Below are 17,687 nucleotides of genomic sequence, written 5' to 3'. Positions count from 1 at the left end.
GTCGGAGCTGCTGAAAGGTACAGGGTTGTATTTTTTTTTCTGAAGCAGCCTCCCCAACAGGTCACACAGTCCCTGAGTGACTGAGGTGTGTTGCGTCAATAGGTCATCTGGCTATCTGGGACGATCCTTCTGGAAGAGCTTGTTTCCAACTGTGTCCTGGTGCAGAGGTCACGATGCCATCATGGTGAGGTCATCTAGAGCTGCAGGTATAGAGAATGACACAGCAGGGACGGCAAGGACTCAGCAGTCAGCCAAGTTTTACTGAAGTCATACACATAGCAAAAGACACACTCCCTGCCAGTGGAGAAGGGATTCGGAAATCCAGCATAAAGGTGGGCTTGAGTCTTTTCGTGGTATAGGGTGGATCTCCATCCCCTTGGTTCTGATTGGTCAATTTAAACACACAGGAGGGAGCTGATAACCCATACCGTTATGAAAGCTGAGTTATGTATGGGCAGGTCTAAGAGAGAAGGGGAACCCTGCTGGCAGGGGTGGAGGTAGGGTGGTAGAGGTGGTGTTGAACTGCTGGCTTTTGCTCTTGGTGAAGCACCTGATCTGTTTGCCATCTTGTCTACCCATAGGGCTTCTTTGCCAACCTGTCAGGAGAAGCTATCATTCATTGATCTCACTGGGTCCTATTTTGGTTTTTCTTTCTTTTTTTTTCCTCCATGATTTTTATTTTATTTTTTCCTTTTAAGTATATTTTTTCATCATGCAGTCCAAGGTGGACTCGAACATGCTGTAGCCGAGGCTGGCCTTGACTCCCAAGCCTCTCCCAAGTACTGGGATTACAGTGTGAGACACCATGCCCAACTCTATTGTTGTTGTTATTATTATTATTAGAGACGAGTTGAATTCTCAGAAATCCTTCTAAGCCTCCCAAGTCGCTGCGATTAAAAGTGTATGCCACTAAGACTGGTTTTTTTTTTCTTCTTCAGATTTCTGTGTGAGTCCACGGAAAAAGCCTAGCACAGCAGCCATGCCCTTGCGGTTCAAGAAGGGCCAACCACATTGTTGCAGGGCTCTACTTCCATCTTCTACACCGCCGGTGCCCTCAGCCCTGCTCAGCGCATCCTCAGAGACAGCCTGCCCAGGCCTCTCTTTACTATGGAGACAAACAAGCTAGTACTGGGTGCTTGCGGCCGGTGAAGACAAGGTGGCTTGGAGCTTCGCGCCCGCTAGTCAGAGAGCCAATGCCAGCCGGACCAAGGCGCTGCCCCTATGAGCGAGCTTCGTGCCCGTTAGTTAGATGGCCAAAAAGAGCGGGGCGATCGGCAAGCCGGCTGTCAGCTGTCACTCTAGCTCCAGGCTCGAACGTGTGTTCTCTAAGGTCGGACCAGACCTTTATCGGTCAGGGCGGGGCTAATCACACTCCGTCCACAGCGGGAGGCGGCCAGGTCGGGGCAGAGATGCTACCTGCGCCGCGGTTGCTAGGTAAGCGGCCTGGACCAGGGGAGGCAGCGCTCCCGTTAGTCAGCGAGCCAATCAGAGTGGAACAAGCCGAACCCGCGACCCCGCCTCGAGACCAAGCGTATTTCCGCTCTGATTGGACGAGTCCCCTGCCAATCACAGCAGGAACCAGTGAAGTCTCGGCCAATAGCAAGAAGCGCCTGGTTCCGATTTGCGGCGTAGGGTCCAGCGGTGGTGGCCGATCGAGGTCGGCGCCCGGAGATCGCCTCCCCTTGGCCAAACCCTCGAGCAAGCCGGCGTCGCGCGCGCGCGTCCGTCAGCGAGCCAATCAGAGCTGGGCAGGCCAGCGGCCACTTCGGCTTCAGGTCGAGCTTTTTGCTCTGTGATTGGACGAACCTCCCGACAATCAACGCGGAGCTAGCGGAGGCTCGGCCAATAGCAGGAGGCGGCCAGGTCAGACCAACGACTAACTGTAGGCGCGGTGGTCGTTAGACGGTTGAAGGGCAGCGCGCGACGTCCTGCCTGCTGCTGCGCGCTGGCCCTCGGCGTCGGGCGCCCGCCGACGTCCCGTCTCGTCATGTCAGGCGCTGCTTGGCTTTAGTTCTCCAGGCCTCCGCCCACCCGCCTACCCGAAGCCGCGCCCACCGCCCAGAGCCAGAGGGATGGTGGTAGTCACCGGGCGGGAGCCAGACAGCCGTCACTCGGACGGTGCCATGTCCAGCTCCGAAGCCGAGGACGACTTCCTGGAGCCGGCCACTCCGACGGCCACGCAAGCGGGGCACGGACTGCCCCTGCTGCCCCAGGAGGTACCTGGACCGAGCGATGGAGGGGGGAAGGGAGGACTGGTGCGTTTAGAACTGACCTTGGGAGGTGAGCCTCCAAAGGAGCTGTCCACCACTGATGCCACTGGTGCACGAGGTGTGTCCTCCCTGCCCGGGGTCACCTGCACCCCGTGTGCCTCCTTCCTATAATCAGTAGCTACCAGGATGTCCAGTTCCACTCCTGTATCCTATCTCCCCCTTTATCAGCTAGAGGAGGACTCGGGACTTTTCAACACATAGCACGTTCCATACAATCCAAAAGGAGGCCCTGGGTTGCCCAGGTGTATTCTCCAGCAGTCCAGACAGTGGTGTAGGAAGCTGTGCTCAGATAACCTACATGGTGCCTTGGTATGATTTGGGGAAAGGACACACCCGCGCGGAGCAACCTCTCCCATCCAGTTGCTTTCATGCAGTGAACAATCTCCATCACCACACGGGGCAATTTCATTTAGATGGACAGAAATGAATGGTAGAGCATCGGGAGCAAAGAAAACAGCACGAACAAGGGCGTAAAGGTGATAAATTCGGGAACTAGCAGGGGGGCACTGAAGGCTTGAACTCTAGAGCAGAGGTGGTGGGATTGGCCTGCTCAGTCATCTGCTACTGTGCTCTGGCACACGGTGACTTCGTTAGTAGTCCTTCATGGGTGTGACACTTTGCACCAGCAATGACTCTCGAGACAAGCAGGCAGATGGGTACAGAAGTGGAGACTTCAGCCCACAGAGTTGTCTGAAGGGGCCGGCTGGGTGAGGCTCTCAGGCAGCAGCAGCCAGTATTGCATTCCGGTTAGGAGCCCTGAATTGCCCACATCGTGGGAAACTTGTGAAAATAAGCAAAATTTTAGATATAACTGCAGTCAGGGAAAAGAGCCAATAGAGATACAGTGGAGGGGTGTTTTTGTGTGTGTGTGTGTGTGTGTGTGTGTGTGCACTGTCATTGGATAAAAGATGTGGTTTGAAGGAAAGGGCACGACTCCCCAGACTGCGGGCCAGGTGTTCAGTCCCAGCTTCCTATGAATCACATCCCTCCATGCAATACTGAGAACCCTCTTCAGTGTTTTCTCTCACATGTGGTTCAAAGAAGTGGATGAGTATGAACTCCCTCTAACACAGACTCCCGAAGTGCAAAGCGTTGTACCAAGACGACATTTGAGTCTTGGCACACACGCAGAATGGATTTAGAGTTTCTGTAGAAACGTAGAAGGCATTTTGCACTGAGGGTTGAAATTTGCTGGGCATGGTGCTGCACACCTTGAATCCCCACACACCAGAGGTAGAGGCAGATGGATTTTTGTGAGTTCTAGGACAATGAGGACTACATAGTGAGACTGTCTCAAAAAAAAAAAAAGAGTTGAGTACATACTTAGAATTGTACATCCTGTGTGTTTCATTAATTGATTTTGTGGATTTCCGTTTTTACTATAAGGCAGGTCTTAAGTAAGTAAGTTTTATTTCATCACTTACATTCTTTCTTTTTATGAGACAGGGCCTCTCTATGCAGCACCCTGATTAGCCTATCTCACTTTGTAGACCAGGCTGGCCCCAAAGAGATTATTCTTCCTCTGCCTCCCAAGTGTCGGGATTAAAGGTTTGCACCACCGTGCCTAGCTGTGCCTTTTTTTTTTTGCAAAGGATTTTCACCATAGCTAGAGTGATGTCATCACATTGAAAAATAACAGTTATGCTGGGATAAAATTTTAGTTGATTTGGAGGCAGTCTATGGGAAAGTTAGATCGGAAACAGTTCTTTCATATATAGTTTAGAGAAAATAGAGCATTGAAATTTTTTTTTCTAATTCTCAAGCATTTCAGGAAGGGACCCTTGTGAGGGTCCCACAGCTAACCTTTACCGCCATTTTCCTGTCATCACTTAGCCTTGCCATGCAAACCTTAGGGGACTTGAAACCAATAAGTCACTCTGGTTTGAGAGGAGAGGAGTGGAGTGCAGTGGATGATGGGGATGGGGATGCTGAGAGAGAGAAGCTCAGCCGTAGGTGCCCTGCGTAGCATGTGAGGTCTCTGGGTAAGAAAGGGATGAGGACCGGATGCCTCGGGCCATTGGAACACAGCTGGTCCCTGGTAACCACCGGCAAGCACACACAGTCTCTGCGCATTTAGGATGCGCGTTAGGATGCCTGGCATCTGGTAAAATGAGTTGACAGAGGAAAAAGATTGCCATTGCATTGTTCCAGGTGCTGTAACAGAGGAGAACATGGCATGCAGGGAAGACATAATGGAGGACTAGATACAGAATTCTGTCCTGGGGACCTGTGAGGGAGGACAGAGCAGGAGTGGCCACAGAACCTTAGAGAATAAACCAGTGCTGCCAGCTGACCTCGTGCCTTGGTGTGAATTAGAAAAGGGCACACACCTGGGTTGGTAGGTGATGCTCATCCAGGTGCTTGCGTGGTGAACAGCCTATACCACCACATTTGGCAAGTTCATTGGCTGGCTGGACAGGAGGAGGCTAGTAAGAGCGTTTGTGGCCAAGGAGATGGCATGGATAAGGACATCGGGATGATACGTTCAGGAATGGGGAGAGGATGAACGCTGAGCAGTGTAGGGTTGTACTGAAGAGGGACCTGGTGTAAGAGCTGTTAGGTAGAATGAGCAGGACTCCAGAGAAGAGGAGAGACGGGGAAAAAGAGTGTTCAGATGGTCCCCAAGTTTGGGGTGATTGAGAGGTGTGACATTAACGAGCCTAGGCAGACTGCCAGTCTGAAAGCTGTGCGGGTTCCTTTCCAGTTTCCTGAGGTCGTCCCCCTTAACATTGGAGGGGCTCACTTTACCACACGCCTGTCTACCCTGCGGCGCTATGAAGACACCATGTTGGCTGCCATGTTCAGCGGGCGACATTACATTCCTACAGACTCTGAGGGCCGGTACTTCATTGACCGAGATGGCACGCACTTTGGGTATGTCTCTTCTGCAATCAGCCCCATAGTCATAGCAAGCAAGTAGCCTGGGATTCGGTCTTGAGTGTTGCCATATTCTATGGTACCAGAGGAGATAGCCTGGTGGTGGGATTTAATAAATGTTCTTATTGACTTAGACTAAAACACTTAGTTGCTTTGCCAGAGGAAGTGAAGAAAGCAAGAGAAAAACATGTTTTTTTAAAGATTTATTTATTATCTATGCAGTGTTCTGCCTGTATGTATGCCTGCAGGGCAGAAGAGGGCACCAGGTCTCATTACAGATGATTGTGAGCCACCATGTAGTTACTGGTAATTTTACTCAGGACCTTTGAAAGAGTAGCCAGAGCTTCAACTGCTGAGACATCTCTCCAGCTCTGAGAAAAAAAAAATTAAAATATTTGGAGACAGGGTTTTTCTATGTAGCCCTGGCTATCCTGAAACTCACTCTGTAGACCAGGCTAACCTTGAACTCAGAGATCTGTCTGCCTCCCAAGTGCTAGGATTAAAGGCATGAGCCACCACTGCCTAGCCAATAAATTCTAATACTGGCAGGATTTTATGGAACTTTTCCCATCTCATTCAGTTCGAGACTTGGGGAGTTATCTCTATGGAGAAGAATGCATTTGGAGTCAGAGAATGTCAAAAAGCATCTTGGAGAACACCTGTACATTTAGATTCTGGGGCTCAATAATACCATGCAAGTTGGGTATGTGGCACTCAGCTATAATCCCAGCTTTTGAGAGGTGTAAACAGAAAGATTGCAAGTTGTTTCTAGGGCAGCTTGGGTTACATAAGGAGACCCTTAACACTCCCAACAAACAACACCTACCGCAACATGGATGAGGCCTGGTCTCTACCAGTGGTTCTGAGGCTTGCAGTGGCTTAAAACAAAAAGGGTGAGGGGAAGGCTGGTGCCGGATAGCTACCCCTTTATCTTGCTAAGAAACCCCTAAAAAGCAAACTTGTATTGTTCCTGAGATTTTAACAACACACACACACACACACACACACACACACATACACACACCACAGTCTCAATGTATTTGATATATATATTCTAAAGAAATGCATGTGTGATTTATACACCTTCCCATGAAAACACTTCTGGCAAACCTTATAAAGAATGTCTCAACTTAATTGCTTTTGTTTGTTTTTTGAGACAGAGTTTCTCAGTGTAGCTTTGGTGCCTGTCCTGGAACTCTCCTTGTGGATCAGGCTGGCCTTGAACTCACAGAGATGTTGCACCTGCCTCTGCCTCCCAAGTGCCGGGATTAAAGGTGTGTGCCTCCACCACCTGGCTCAACACAGTTTTGTTTTAAGATTTATTTTTATTTATGCATGTGTCTCTCTTGTGTGTATCGGATACGGACAAACAGTCGTGAGCTGCCATTGTGGGTGGTAAGGACTGTTTTCTGGAAGAATAGCAAGTGCTCTTAACATCTTAGCCATCTACTTCCTTGTTGATATGAGAAATAATTGTAGCTGTCTGGTGGGCTTGTCAAAGAGGGTTAAGTAAAGAGCCTGTATGTGGCCTCAGCTAGGTCACATCTTCAGAGCACATGGCTGGAGCCCTCTGTTCCTTTGGTCTAGCTGTAGAGATGACTAGAGGATTGGCATGGCCTTTGACCTTGAATCAATGGCGGTGAAGCGGAAACTCTTCAACTGATCTATACGTCTTTGCGTTGACCTCCAGTAAGGTTTGCCTACAAGGGCCATTTTTGTCCTTAGGAAGGAGCCTCTGGCTGAATTCTTTGTTTTGCAGTGTCTGGTTCTCCCCAGTGGGCTATCAGCTGCCTCTGGTGGTGAGGAAACAAAGTGTCACATCACCCTGTAACTATAAAAAGATTTTTGTTTGCAGGCATTTGGGGAGGAAAGTGCTGGCCCCAGCTGGCAGCTCTTAGCTGGGCTTGGCCCAGGGTTCTGTTTGTCAGAGTGCATAAGGGTTTATTGACAATCCCAGAGGACTGAATTTCAGGGGGTGGGAGTGGCTAGAGAGATGCTCAGAGGTTAAGTGCGTGCACTGCTCTTGCAGGGGACCTGAGTTAAGGCCCCAGCACCCATGTCAGGAGGCTCTCAATAGCTTGGAACTTGAGTTCCCGGGGGTCTGGTACCTTTACCCTCCTCAGGGCGCCTGCACTCTGTGCCCGCATCCATTCCCACACACCAGACAGTGAAAAATAATAAAAATCTTTAAAAGGGCTGTGGGGGGCTGGAGAGCTGGCTCAGTGGTTAAGAGCACTAACTCTTCTTCTAGAGGTCCTGAGTTCAATTCCCAGCAACCACATGGTGGCTCACAACCATCTATAATAAAATCTGGTGCCCTCTTCTGGGGTGCAGGTACCAAAAAAAAGAGAAAAGGGCTGTGGGGAGGAAGAACAGGATCCAAATTAAGGCTTATATGCCAGTGCCCTGTTGGCCTCGGCTAGAAAGTGGCCAAAATATAGCAGAAAGCAAGATGTAGGCATTGATGTGTGGGCTGCTGGACCCCAGTAGTCTAGTTTATCAGCAGGAGATAGAGTTCTTCAAAGATTCACAGTATGAGGCCAGGGTATTAGGAAGGGTACACACACCTTTGCTGGCAGAGTTCATGCATCGACACTACCATCATGGGGACTGCTTGGGCCTGGGGGGAGTCCCTCCTTGTGCGGACAGCACTTTGGTTTGGCTGTTTCTAATGAAGTCAGGACCATTGTTGTAGATCAGCGTCAGTTGTGTAGTAATAAGGAGCGCGGGGCTGCGACCCCAAAAACCCCAGCCGCCGGCCCTGCCCGGCTAGCTTATGTCCCGAAATAATTACACGGAAACTGTATTCTTTTAAACACTGCTTGGCCCTTAGCTCTAGCCCTTACTGGCTAATTCTGATATCCCAATCAACCCATCTCTAACAATCTGTGAGCACCAGTCTTACCGGGAAGATTCTAGCCTAAGTCCATCCTGGGTTGGAGCTTCATAGTGTGCGTCTGCCTGGAGCGGGTAGCATGGCGTCTCTCCTGCGTCTGCTCTGGAGAGGAGAGCTGCGGAGTCTGACCTCACTTCCTCTTCCTCCCAGCGTTCTGTTCTGTTTACTCCACCCACAGGGCCAAACAGTTTCTTTATTGCTTAACCAATGAAATCAACAGAGTGATATGACACTCCCACATCACTTCCCCTTTTTCTGTTTAAACAAAAAAAAGGCTTTAACTTTAACATAGCAAAATTACATATAACAAAACAGTTATCAAGTAAAAGTTACATCAGAAACATTTATACATATAACAAAATTGACCTTAAATCTCTATCAATGCAAATTATTCATACCTATATCATTTCCCCCTTTAAATGTAAAAGAACATTTATAAATAATATTTTGGGAACATGGGCGCAGTTTTTTCTCTCCAAACTGCTTCCTGCTGAATGGGGGCGCTGTTAATCAGATCATTTAGGGTGTAACCTGTGTGCCAGGTTTATCTCAGTTGGCAGTTGAGTGACGTAATTTTTTGAGGGCGTTCACAGGAACATTTCAGGAGGTCGTGGTCTATCATACCAAATCGGGATAGAAGAAATCCAAAGGGTCTGGTCCTCTGTGAAAACAAAAGAAGACTCTCTCCAAAGCATCATATCCTTAGACCCAAATTCTGATATCATACCCTCATGATATCCGTTCTGGTTCCACTGGGCAGCCCATATAATGAAATGTCTCTCTGTACTTAGCTCCTTCACAGTCAAAAATTTTAAAGAAAACACAATAATACAAAGAATCCAGACTCTCTGTGAATTTTTCATCTTTACGCGGCTTATTTTTACTCTATCACTTTACTTTATTCTGTCTCTTTAAAGACTTTACCTTTTTTTTTTAAACCATTAACTTTATTCTCTATATTCTTTTTCTTCTCTGTCCCAAGCCTACGTACATTCATCGAACAGTGTGACTCATTCAGTGGTCTGAATCTGTCCTATTGTGAATCTGCAATTTTTTACTATCCAGGAGCACTTTTGATTTGCGCCTTTAAATCACTAGGCGCTTAAGAATCTAAGCTGCGACATTCCTAGGTTAACTTTTTGCTTTTTGAGTGTATATCTTTGACCTGTAGACCAGGCTGTCTTTGAACTCTCAGAGATCCGCCTGTCTCTGCCTCCCAGGCATTGGGATTAAAGGTGTGTGCTACCACACCTTGAACTCACAGAGATCTGTTCGTTGGGCGCCAAATGAAGGCGTAAGTCACAAACAATGCCACACCAAGTTGGGATTATAATTAATAGGGTGATATTTATTTAAAGGGGAAAAACTTACAGATCACTGTCCCAGGCAACAGCCCTCTACGCGACCAGGAGTCTAGTCGCCGGCGGAGCAGGAAGTGAAGAGAGAGAGGAGAGGGAAGTGGCCGCTTTTTTAAAGGGAGAGAGACCACGCCCCAAGGGGCTGGTATCTCAGCGGCGATAGGCTGGAGGAGTGGGAGGACCTCCCGCAACACAGTTGTGTCCAGAGCTGAGCCTTTGCCGGCTGTGGCTCCTTCAACAAGTGTCTTCCATAACCTCTTAGGTCCCAGCCAGGCCCCATTTATAGACAGGAACCAAGAGAGACCCTGCCCTAGAATGTCATTAAAAGGATCAAATGGGTGGCATGTGATTAGTGGCTAATGCAGATTAATACTTGGTGTTAAGCTGGGCAGTGGTGGTGACACCTTTAATCCCAGTACTCAGGAGGCAGAGGCAGGAAGATCTCTGAGTTTGAGGCCAGCCTGGTCTATATAGAGTGGTTTCCAGGTCAGCCAGGGCTGTAGAGGGAGACCCTGTATTGAAAAAACAAAACAAAAAATGGTGTTAGCTCTTGTCATATTACAATTTAGATTAACTATTGATGTAATAGACTAATTTAAGGGTTTCCTTACTGTCTTCCATAACCACGGCAATAGGCCTGACTAATGTTACTCTCAGCACTAGCTAGAGAGTCTGAAGAGGATCAGAAGGACTGAATATACCAGGCAGTGCTGGTCACAATTTTAAACCCAGCACTAGGGAGGCAGAGGCAGGTGGATCTCTGTGAAGTCGAGGTCATCCTGGTCTACAAAGCAAGTTCCAGGATAGCCAGGATAGTTACACAGAGAAACCCTGTCTCAAAAATAAATAAATAAATAAAAGGACTGAATATGTACTTTAAGAAACTATATATGACTGGGTGGTGGTGGCGCACATCTTTAATCCCAGCACTCAGGAGGCAGAGGCTCAAGGCCAGCCTGGTCTACAAGAGCTAGTTCCAGGACAGCCACAGAGCTACACAGAGAAACCCTGTCTAAGAAACTATATATGACTTTCCTTAGTTTTAAAACCAGTTAATTTCCATGTTGTTAGGTATTTTGTCTTCTCCATAGAGCTACAGAACAACTAATGGTGAGGATGTGGGACAAGGAGAGTTTGTTGTTAGCACTGGGCGTGTAAAGCTTCAGTTACTCTACTACGCCTGCACTTATGTTATGAGTGAGCTTTTTGTTGTTGCTCAAAAGACAGGTTTTCTCACTCATTCTGTAGACCAGGCTGGCCTCAAACTCAAGGGGATCCTCCTGCCTCCACCTTCCAAGTGCCGGGATTAAAGGTGTGCACCACCACAATCCTGTGAGGTACTTTTCTTATTTTCTTTCATCTTGTACGTGATGACACCCAAGGCACACAAAGGCCAAGTTCACGTACCAAAGTTATACAGCTGACAATGTGGCCCAGATTCTTCTCCAGCCACCTTGACAGCCCCACCCACTCACCTCCCACCCCCATGATCCTTATCTCCTTCTCACCCTTTTTCCTGCACAGAGATGTGCTGAACTTCCTGCGCTCAGGGGATCTGCCACCCCGGGAGCATGTGCGAGCCGTGCACAAAGAGGCCCAGTACTACGCCATTGGGCCCCTCCTGGAGCAGCTGGAGAACATGCAGCCGCTGAAGGGCGAGAAAGTGCGCCAGGCCTTTCTGGGGCTCATGCCCTATTACAAAGGTGAGGGATCAGCTGCCCTACACACCTGGGGAAAGGGGTTGCAAGGCATCTTTCAACTCCAGGCCTTTCCCAAAAGTGGGTGGGTCCAGAATTCATCCAGATTAGGAGAAAATGTTCCCCTCTTTCAGTAACGCTGGGACTTTTCAAGTTTGGGAAGGACATCTCCCGTACATTCCCACAGTCCTCTCAGGACAGCCAGCAGCTAGATAACATTTCAAGAGGATAGCCCTCACCCTGTGTGGGGTTCCTAGCTTTGGAATACCGTGGGCCTTGTTGAAGTGTGCCCTTGCTGAGCCCATGGAGTCCCCTCATGAAATCAGCCTCTTCCCCTCTGCATCTTGTCACTAGGTGTCTGTCCCTTTTTGTTTGCCTGTATCTCTCTTTCTCCCTCCTACTCCACCCTGCCCCTTGACGGCTGTTGTGTTAAACTCTATAGACCATTTGGAGCGGATTGTGGAGATTGCCCGGCTGCGCGCAGTACAGCGGAAGGCCCGCTTTGCCAAGCTCAAAGTCTGTGTCTTCAAGGAAGAGATGCCCATCACCCCCTATGAGTGTCCCCTCCTCAACTCTCTTCGCTTTGAGCGGAGTGAGAGTGACGGACAGCTCTTTGAGCACCACTGTGAAGTAGATGTGTCTTTTGGGCCCTGGGAGGCAGTGGCTGATGTATATGACCTGTTACACTGTCTGGTCACGGACCTCTCAGCCCAAGGCCTCACAGTGGATCACCAGTGCATCGGGGTGTGTGACAAGCACCTTGTCAACCACTACTACTGCAAACGCCCCATCTATGAGTTCAAAATCACATGGTGGTGAGTACCAGTAGCCAAGTCCCATGAAAGAGGTGTCCATCCTCTCGGGCGGCTCTGGGAATCTGATCCCCAGAGGAGCTGCTGACTGTCCCCGAACCTCCTGAGGTGAGGACAGTGTGCTGAGGCACAGATGCAAAGGCACGGGTGCTGCTGCAGCCCCCCTGGCTCGTCTACCTTGGGGACTCAATCTGCACTCACCCCATCTTTTCCTCGAGGCATGGAGTCTTCACTGGAGGCCACAGAATTTAGTGGGGATATCATCGGAAGTCCGGAGAGGTTTGATACCTTCTTGACACCTTGCAAGAGAGCATCTGCCCATTTTAGAGCCATGTCGCTGATGAAGGTGTCAATCACTTCCTCACCCTGTTTGAACATTCCTGTGCTCAGTGTGTCAGTCAGAATAAGGAGTGTGGTAGGGGATTTACCCAAGTGTCCACCCTGTAGCCCTGGCCAAAGAAGAAAGAGTCCTTTTCTCCCCAATGTGCTCCTTGCTCTTCCAGTGACTATAGTACCTTGTCTTAGGATGTGGAAACAGATGTCCCGCACTTCCAGAACATGCCTGTCACCTTCTCTTTGAGATTAACCACAGCTGCCAAAGCCATGTACCAGTTGAGCCTTAGAAAACCACAATGTTTACAGCCATGCCCTGGAGCTCTGGCTTTGCATTCTTTGCAGAGTTATACTCTTTATAGGACTGGAAGGTTTCAAAGGTTCTCTCCAAAGATTCCCCAAGTTAGGCAGACAGGGAGTCTAGGAACTCATAACATGTAGCATCCCTCCAGAGGCCGAGATCATGGCTTGCTGCCAAGTCTTGTGTTAGGATCCAGTGTGGTGAACCTCTTTGGCACGGAAACTCTCTTTCTTTGGAATCTACTGTTTGGGCTTGAGGGAAAGGAAAGTAAGTCCCAGGTGGAGGCACGGCCATCCTAGGAGCTGAAGATGATTGTAGTAAATGTGTGTGTTCTACTTCCTGCTTCAAAAAGAGAAAACAGTCCACAATAATTTCTTGCTCAGAGGTCAGGGTGCAGCATGTAGCCCCCAAAGAGAGAGATGTGTAGCTCTCTTCTGAGAGCATTACATGTCCACACTGCACAATGGGTTCTATGTAATCGTAGGTATCCTTGACGGTTTCTGGATAGTATTTTTTTAATTAAACTTTTAAAAAAAAATAGATATATATAAGGAATTGGCAGCACCCCCAATATTAGTCCTGTAAGGTCAGAGTGGTCCAGTCAGACACTTGGGGGTTAGAGGTATCCATGAGCCTCAGAGGACCAGAAAGCCAAGCCCTGGGCTCTGAGCTGAACTTCTCAGTGCAGGTGGAGGGGGTGACTTTCCGGGGCTCCTGGGAGAACACATGGTTTTGACCTTGTGCTTCACTCTGAGTGTAACAGAGGTAGAGGCTGAGGTCCAAGAGCAAGGGAGCAGCAGCCGTCTTCCAGGATAGAGTTCTCTCTGTGGTCCTCAGCAAACAATAGGATCTTCTGGGGTCATGAAGCCCCTGCTTGGCTCTTAGCCCAACACCGTGGCTCTGGCCTTGTCTTAGCAAAGAAGTTCTTTGTTTAAATAGGTTTTATTTTTATTTTGTGGACAGGGTCTCATGTAGCCCAGATTGGCCTCAAATTAGCTCTATAGCTAAGGACAACCTTATACTCTTGACCTTCCTGCCTCTACCTCCAAAGCTCTGGGGGACATAGGCATGTCCCACCACACCTGGCTCTTGTGTTCATTTTTTTCTTAATAACATAAACAGAGTTTGCAGAGTAGCCAGCTGTTTGCATTACAACATACTACTCATGCTTAACTCACTCAGAATATACAAATTTAACTTTAAACCATTAGCTTCATGACGAAAACAGGGCAAGAAACATATTTGAAACTCTGGTTTTCTGTCCCTGAGGTTGCAAAATTATCCCTGAGAAATGGACTCACCTTGTAAGACCAATTAATATGGAGGTAGTTAAGTTCCTTTTGTGGGAATTTATGAATAATCAATGCAATATACACAAGTCGTGACTGCAGGTCAAGGTCAGACCATCAAAGCATTTGCCCATCCATGGCGATGGTCCCATCTGTCCCAAAGTGCCACCCTTCTTGATTGTTTATTGGAGCAGTGGCCCCTGTTAGGCTTGTTGGGAACTGGAGAATGGCTCCATTCGAAGTGGGGAAATCCTTGGGTCTACCAGTTCACCTGTGGTGAAACAATTGCCCCGCCCAGAGGCCTTCATTGGCCATTATGTTCTGGTACTCCTGTTCCATTTTACTGATCTACTCAGTTGTCAAGTTGGGTGTTACTGAGGGAGCACCAGTTGGGGACTTTAGGGTATTTCTAAAGGATCTACTTGGGGTGATTGAGATGTTTCCTTGTCAATGTCCAAAGAAGGATAGACTGGGGGAGGTGGTGGCTCAATGAAGTAGGAATGGGTCCAACTCTATCCGGTTTCAGGGATTGCAGTGAGGTTTTCCCTGGTTAAAGCAGGTGGAAGCTTTTGCCCTGAAGCATCTGGGCTTTCCTGCAACCCCGAGGTTGTTGCTGTTGTCTCATAGGAAAAGCTTGATCTTGGGGTGTCTGCTGACTAGTGTCCACTGAGTCGTTTTGGGAGCTTCTTTCTTCAGGTTGCTTAGTCTCATCAACTGGGCTCTTGCGTGACCAGTGAGGTCCAACCAGAAAACCAGGAGTGGCAATGAGTGAGCCATAGTCCTCTTCATACTCATCATCTGAGCTTGCATCTAAGATCTGAAAAGAGGGATCATGGTCTTGCACATCTCTGCCATGGGTTATTATTGGATCTTTATCTCCAGCAGCTAAATCATCCAGGTGTTGGAGGCCTTACTCCCTGGCACTGGTTTCCTGATCATCTGGGCCCCTAGTAGAGGTATTCGAAGGGGCAGGCTGCTGGGGTGCTGACATAGAAGAGCCTTGAGGTGTTGGGCTCCCTTGATTTGCAGTGTGAACCAAAGCTGCAAGTTGTTGGATTTTTCCCCCTCTTTGCTGCAAGCGTCATCTCTGCCTTGATGTCCAATGTTGTGGTTTTTAGGGTTTTTTTTTTTTTTTATGGAAGTCCACCAGGATTCCCTGTTCAGCATGATCAAGGTCTAGTTGGTCTATCTCTTGCTCTTCAGCATGCTTTTTTGGGCGTCTCTCAGCCTTCCTGGTGGCTTGTCAGAATTGCTGGTATTGTTCTCCAACAGTAACACCCACTAGAGTACCACCACGAGCCGTAGCTGTGCCCGGTGCAACGGCTGACAACTGGGGAAACAGTCCGTGTTCCAGGCTGTTGACTCCTCAGAGATTGAGACTCCGTGCGGATGGAGCATATTCTTGGCCAGCTCCTGCAATGCGAGCTTGAAAATGTCAACCTCTGCTTGAACCATTACTGTCCAGACAAGAGTAGAGAGTGATCTGATTGCCTTCTTTGCGGAAGATGTGGTCTAAACAGTCTTAACCGTCAAGAGACCTGAGCATCTTCCTTGGGCTACCGGACTGGAAATACTGCTAGCAGAATCATGCCCCGCTTCCACGTTGGTTCCTTGATGGATCAACATGAATTTGAAGGTAAAGCTGGCCTGCGTGATCCCAGAGATCACCATCATGAACCCGGGAGTGTTCCAACCCTGGGAATGTTGTATTAGGCCCTGCTCAGCATGAACGGGTATTTGGCACTGAACTTTTTCCAGGCATGCCCTCTCACCTACAACTAGCTTCGGTAAAAACCAGGCTACAGGAAGAAAGAAATTGCCCTACTTTCCAATGTTCATTATGGTTGCTGGCAAGAGCTAAGAGGGCTTGTTGTGTTCAGCTGCCAAGCCCTGTGTCAAGACAAAATTCAGTCAAGTTGCTGGTTGTCTTATTTTCTAAGATGCAGAAAACCAGTCTGTGCTGTTCAAGATAACGTCTGGCTGCCCTTTGCTCAAAATTCCCCGAGTTTCCTTCTTAGGGATGCTGGGTGTGCAAAGTCAACAGGCAGCTGTCCAATAAGTCCCCTAATTCAACCCCAGCCTGTATAGCGCGGATTATCTGTAGTCATAGTTCAGTGGGTTCTGGGGCCCGGTGTGAAGGATTCCACTGGTTGTGTCCTGAAGTTGAATATGCTATGCAGCTCGAAGTCCTCTTGGGTTGGAGAATGAGAAGTGGGATCTGCCCCCAAATGGTTTTGATTTTGCCGTGTCAAGGATGCATCTTAAACCTGACTGGAAGTGAAAGTTGGAACACTAGGGCAGTCAGTGTTAATGCCAGTGCTCAATGGAGTGAAGAACTGATCGTCCCATTTTTAAACTGTTAGTGAAGCACACTGTTGAGAATGTTGTCCATATCAGCAGAGAGCTGACAATTGAGCGGGGGACTTCTAGTAACTAGGCCTGGGACCCTTTCTCTTCCTGCTAGAGAGTCCTTCAGTGCTTGGAAATTTAGAGTCCACAAATATAAGACAGAGGGAAAAATGATCTGCTCAAAACCAGGCCCAGACTGATTGCTTAATACAAAGATGCTGGGGAAAGACATTGTCTCTGTACTTCCTGGAGACAGTTTCTCCGTCTCCTTTTTTATTCTCAGGATGATAGGTTTTGTACCGCTGTGGCAAGAGAATGTTCCAGGCCACTGGAGCAGACAGAGGAGGGGCACTAGATAACCAGCTCAGAATTCCCTCCCCTCCCCTTTCAATTCCTTTATTATTATTTTTTAAATAGTTGACTTGATGTTTGCAATATTAGGGCAGACCGTATGCCAAATCTTCTTGTGTGTATGTGTTTTTTTTAAATAACAAAACCCTTTTTAAGCCAGTGACTTCTGTACTTTCTTGCAGCACAGAAACTTTTCTTTGTACTATAAAATATATTTATTATAATTTTCCCTTGACTAGTGAAATATGAAATAAAGCAATATATATTGGGATCTGGGGTGTGGTTTCATAAGAGAACACACCTACCTACTATGCACAATGCCCTAGGTTCCCTTCTCAGCACCACAAAAAAAAAAAAAAAAGGAAAAAAAGAAAAAAAAAGACAAGCATCATGTCAAACTATATCTTTGATTTTTGGGGCTCTACACTCACCTTCTACTCTCTTGGAGCTTTTCTTAAATGGAATAAAAGAATTCATCAGCCTCTTCTGGCGGCCCTCTCTAATGAGAAGCTGAGCTTATTCTGAAATACGCTGTTGTACGTGGTGGCTGCGGATGGCTTCCAAATGAAGGGGTCATGTCTGTGGAAATTACCTCCGTCTGTCCGTTTGATCCCTTTCCATTTGCAATTGCTTAGACCCATACCAAAAGATTTGCAAGGAAAGCTTTTCCTTGATCCACAAGAGGTCCATCCTCAAAATGATTTGTGCGCCTTGTCAATGCCTTTCGCGGTGTGAATGAGACCAGTTGTTGCTGAAGCAGACCCAAGTGCCTAGCCTTGAGCTTCCCTCCTGTTTGACTCTGGGCACTTTTTCTCCTGGGTGACATGCTCACTGGTCGGGACAGTGAGAGATTTGATAGCGGCACATGGTGCAGCGTTAGAGTCGAGGCAGAGAAGACTGAGGGAGAGCCACATTGAAACAAAATATTCCAAGGTGTGTGTGGGGGGGAGGGGTTCATTGTTACTGATCTAATAAAGGAACCATCACCATCCGTAACCTTTCTCTGTGTGCTCACCTGGCTGCCCAGTACTTCCAACACTTGAAAGCCAACAATACTCTGGACCCTCCTGTTCATTTCTCTTGGGGTTTGGGCTGTCTGGGAACTAACTGCCTGAACTCTGTGTCTTGGGCTGATCAAGTTCTGAGTTGCTCTC

General features: G+C 48.2%; 1 protein-coding gene across 1 annotated transcript; it reads left to right on the top strand.

The window, feature by feature from the left end:
• Positions 1-1,623: 1,623 nt before the first annotated feature.
• Positions 1,624-16,879, top strand: Kctd7 (potassium channel tetramerization domain containing 7). Its single transcript, XM_075977791.1, has 4 exons — positions 1,624-2,216; positions 4,975-5,144; positions 10,926-11,104; positions 11,541-16,879. Exons 1-4 carry the CDS (start codon positions 2,073-2,075, stop codon positions 11,915-11,917), a joined length of 870 nt encoding a protein of 289 aa, XP_075833906.1. The 5' UTR covers positions 1,624-2,072; the 3' UTR covers positions 11,918-16,879.
• The last annotated feature ends 808 nt before the right edge of the window (positions 16,880-17,687 follow it).

This window comes from Microtus pennsylvanicus, chromosome 1 (genome assembly GCF_037038515.1).
Source record: "Microtus pennsylvanicus isolate mMicPen1 chromosome 1, mMicPen1.hap1, whole genome shotgun sequence".
Classification (NCBI taxonomy): Eukaryota; Metazoa; Chordata; class Mammalia; order Rodentia; family Cricetidae; genus Microtus; species Microtus pennsylvanicus.
This window is presented reverse-complemented; position numbering and strand designations above follow the sequence as displayed.

Excerpts from the sequence above, each read along its gene's own strand:
- Kctd7 (XM_075977791.1), top strand. The coding sequence starts at position 2,073 with ATGGTGGTAGTCACCGGGCGGGAGCCAGACAGCCGTCACTCGGACGGT. Across the intron at positions 2,217-4,974 it reads TGCCCCTGCTGCCCCAGGAG|TTTCCTGAGGTCGTCCCCCT; the intron begins GTACCTGGACCG and ends GTTCCTTTCCAG. Across the intron at positions 11,105-11,540 it reads GCTCATGCCCTATTACAAAG|ACCATTTGGAGCGGATTGTG; the intron begins GTGAGGGATCAG and ends TAAACTCTATAG.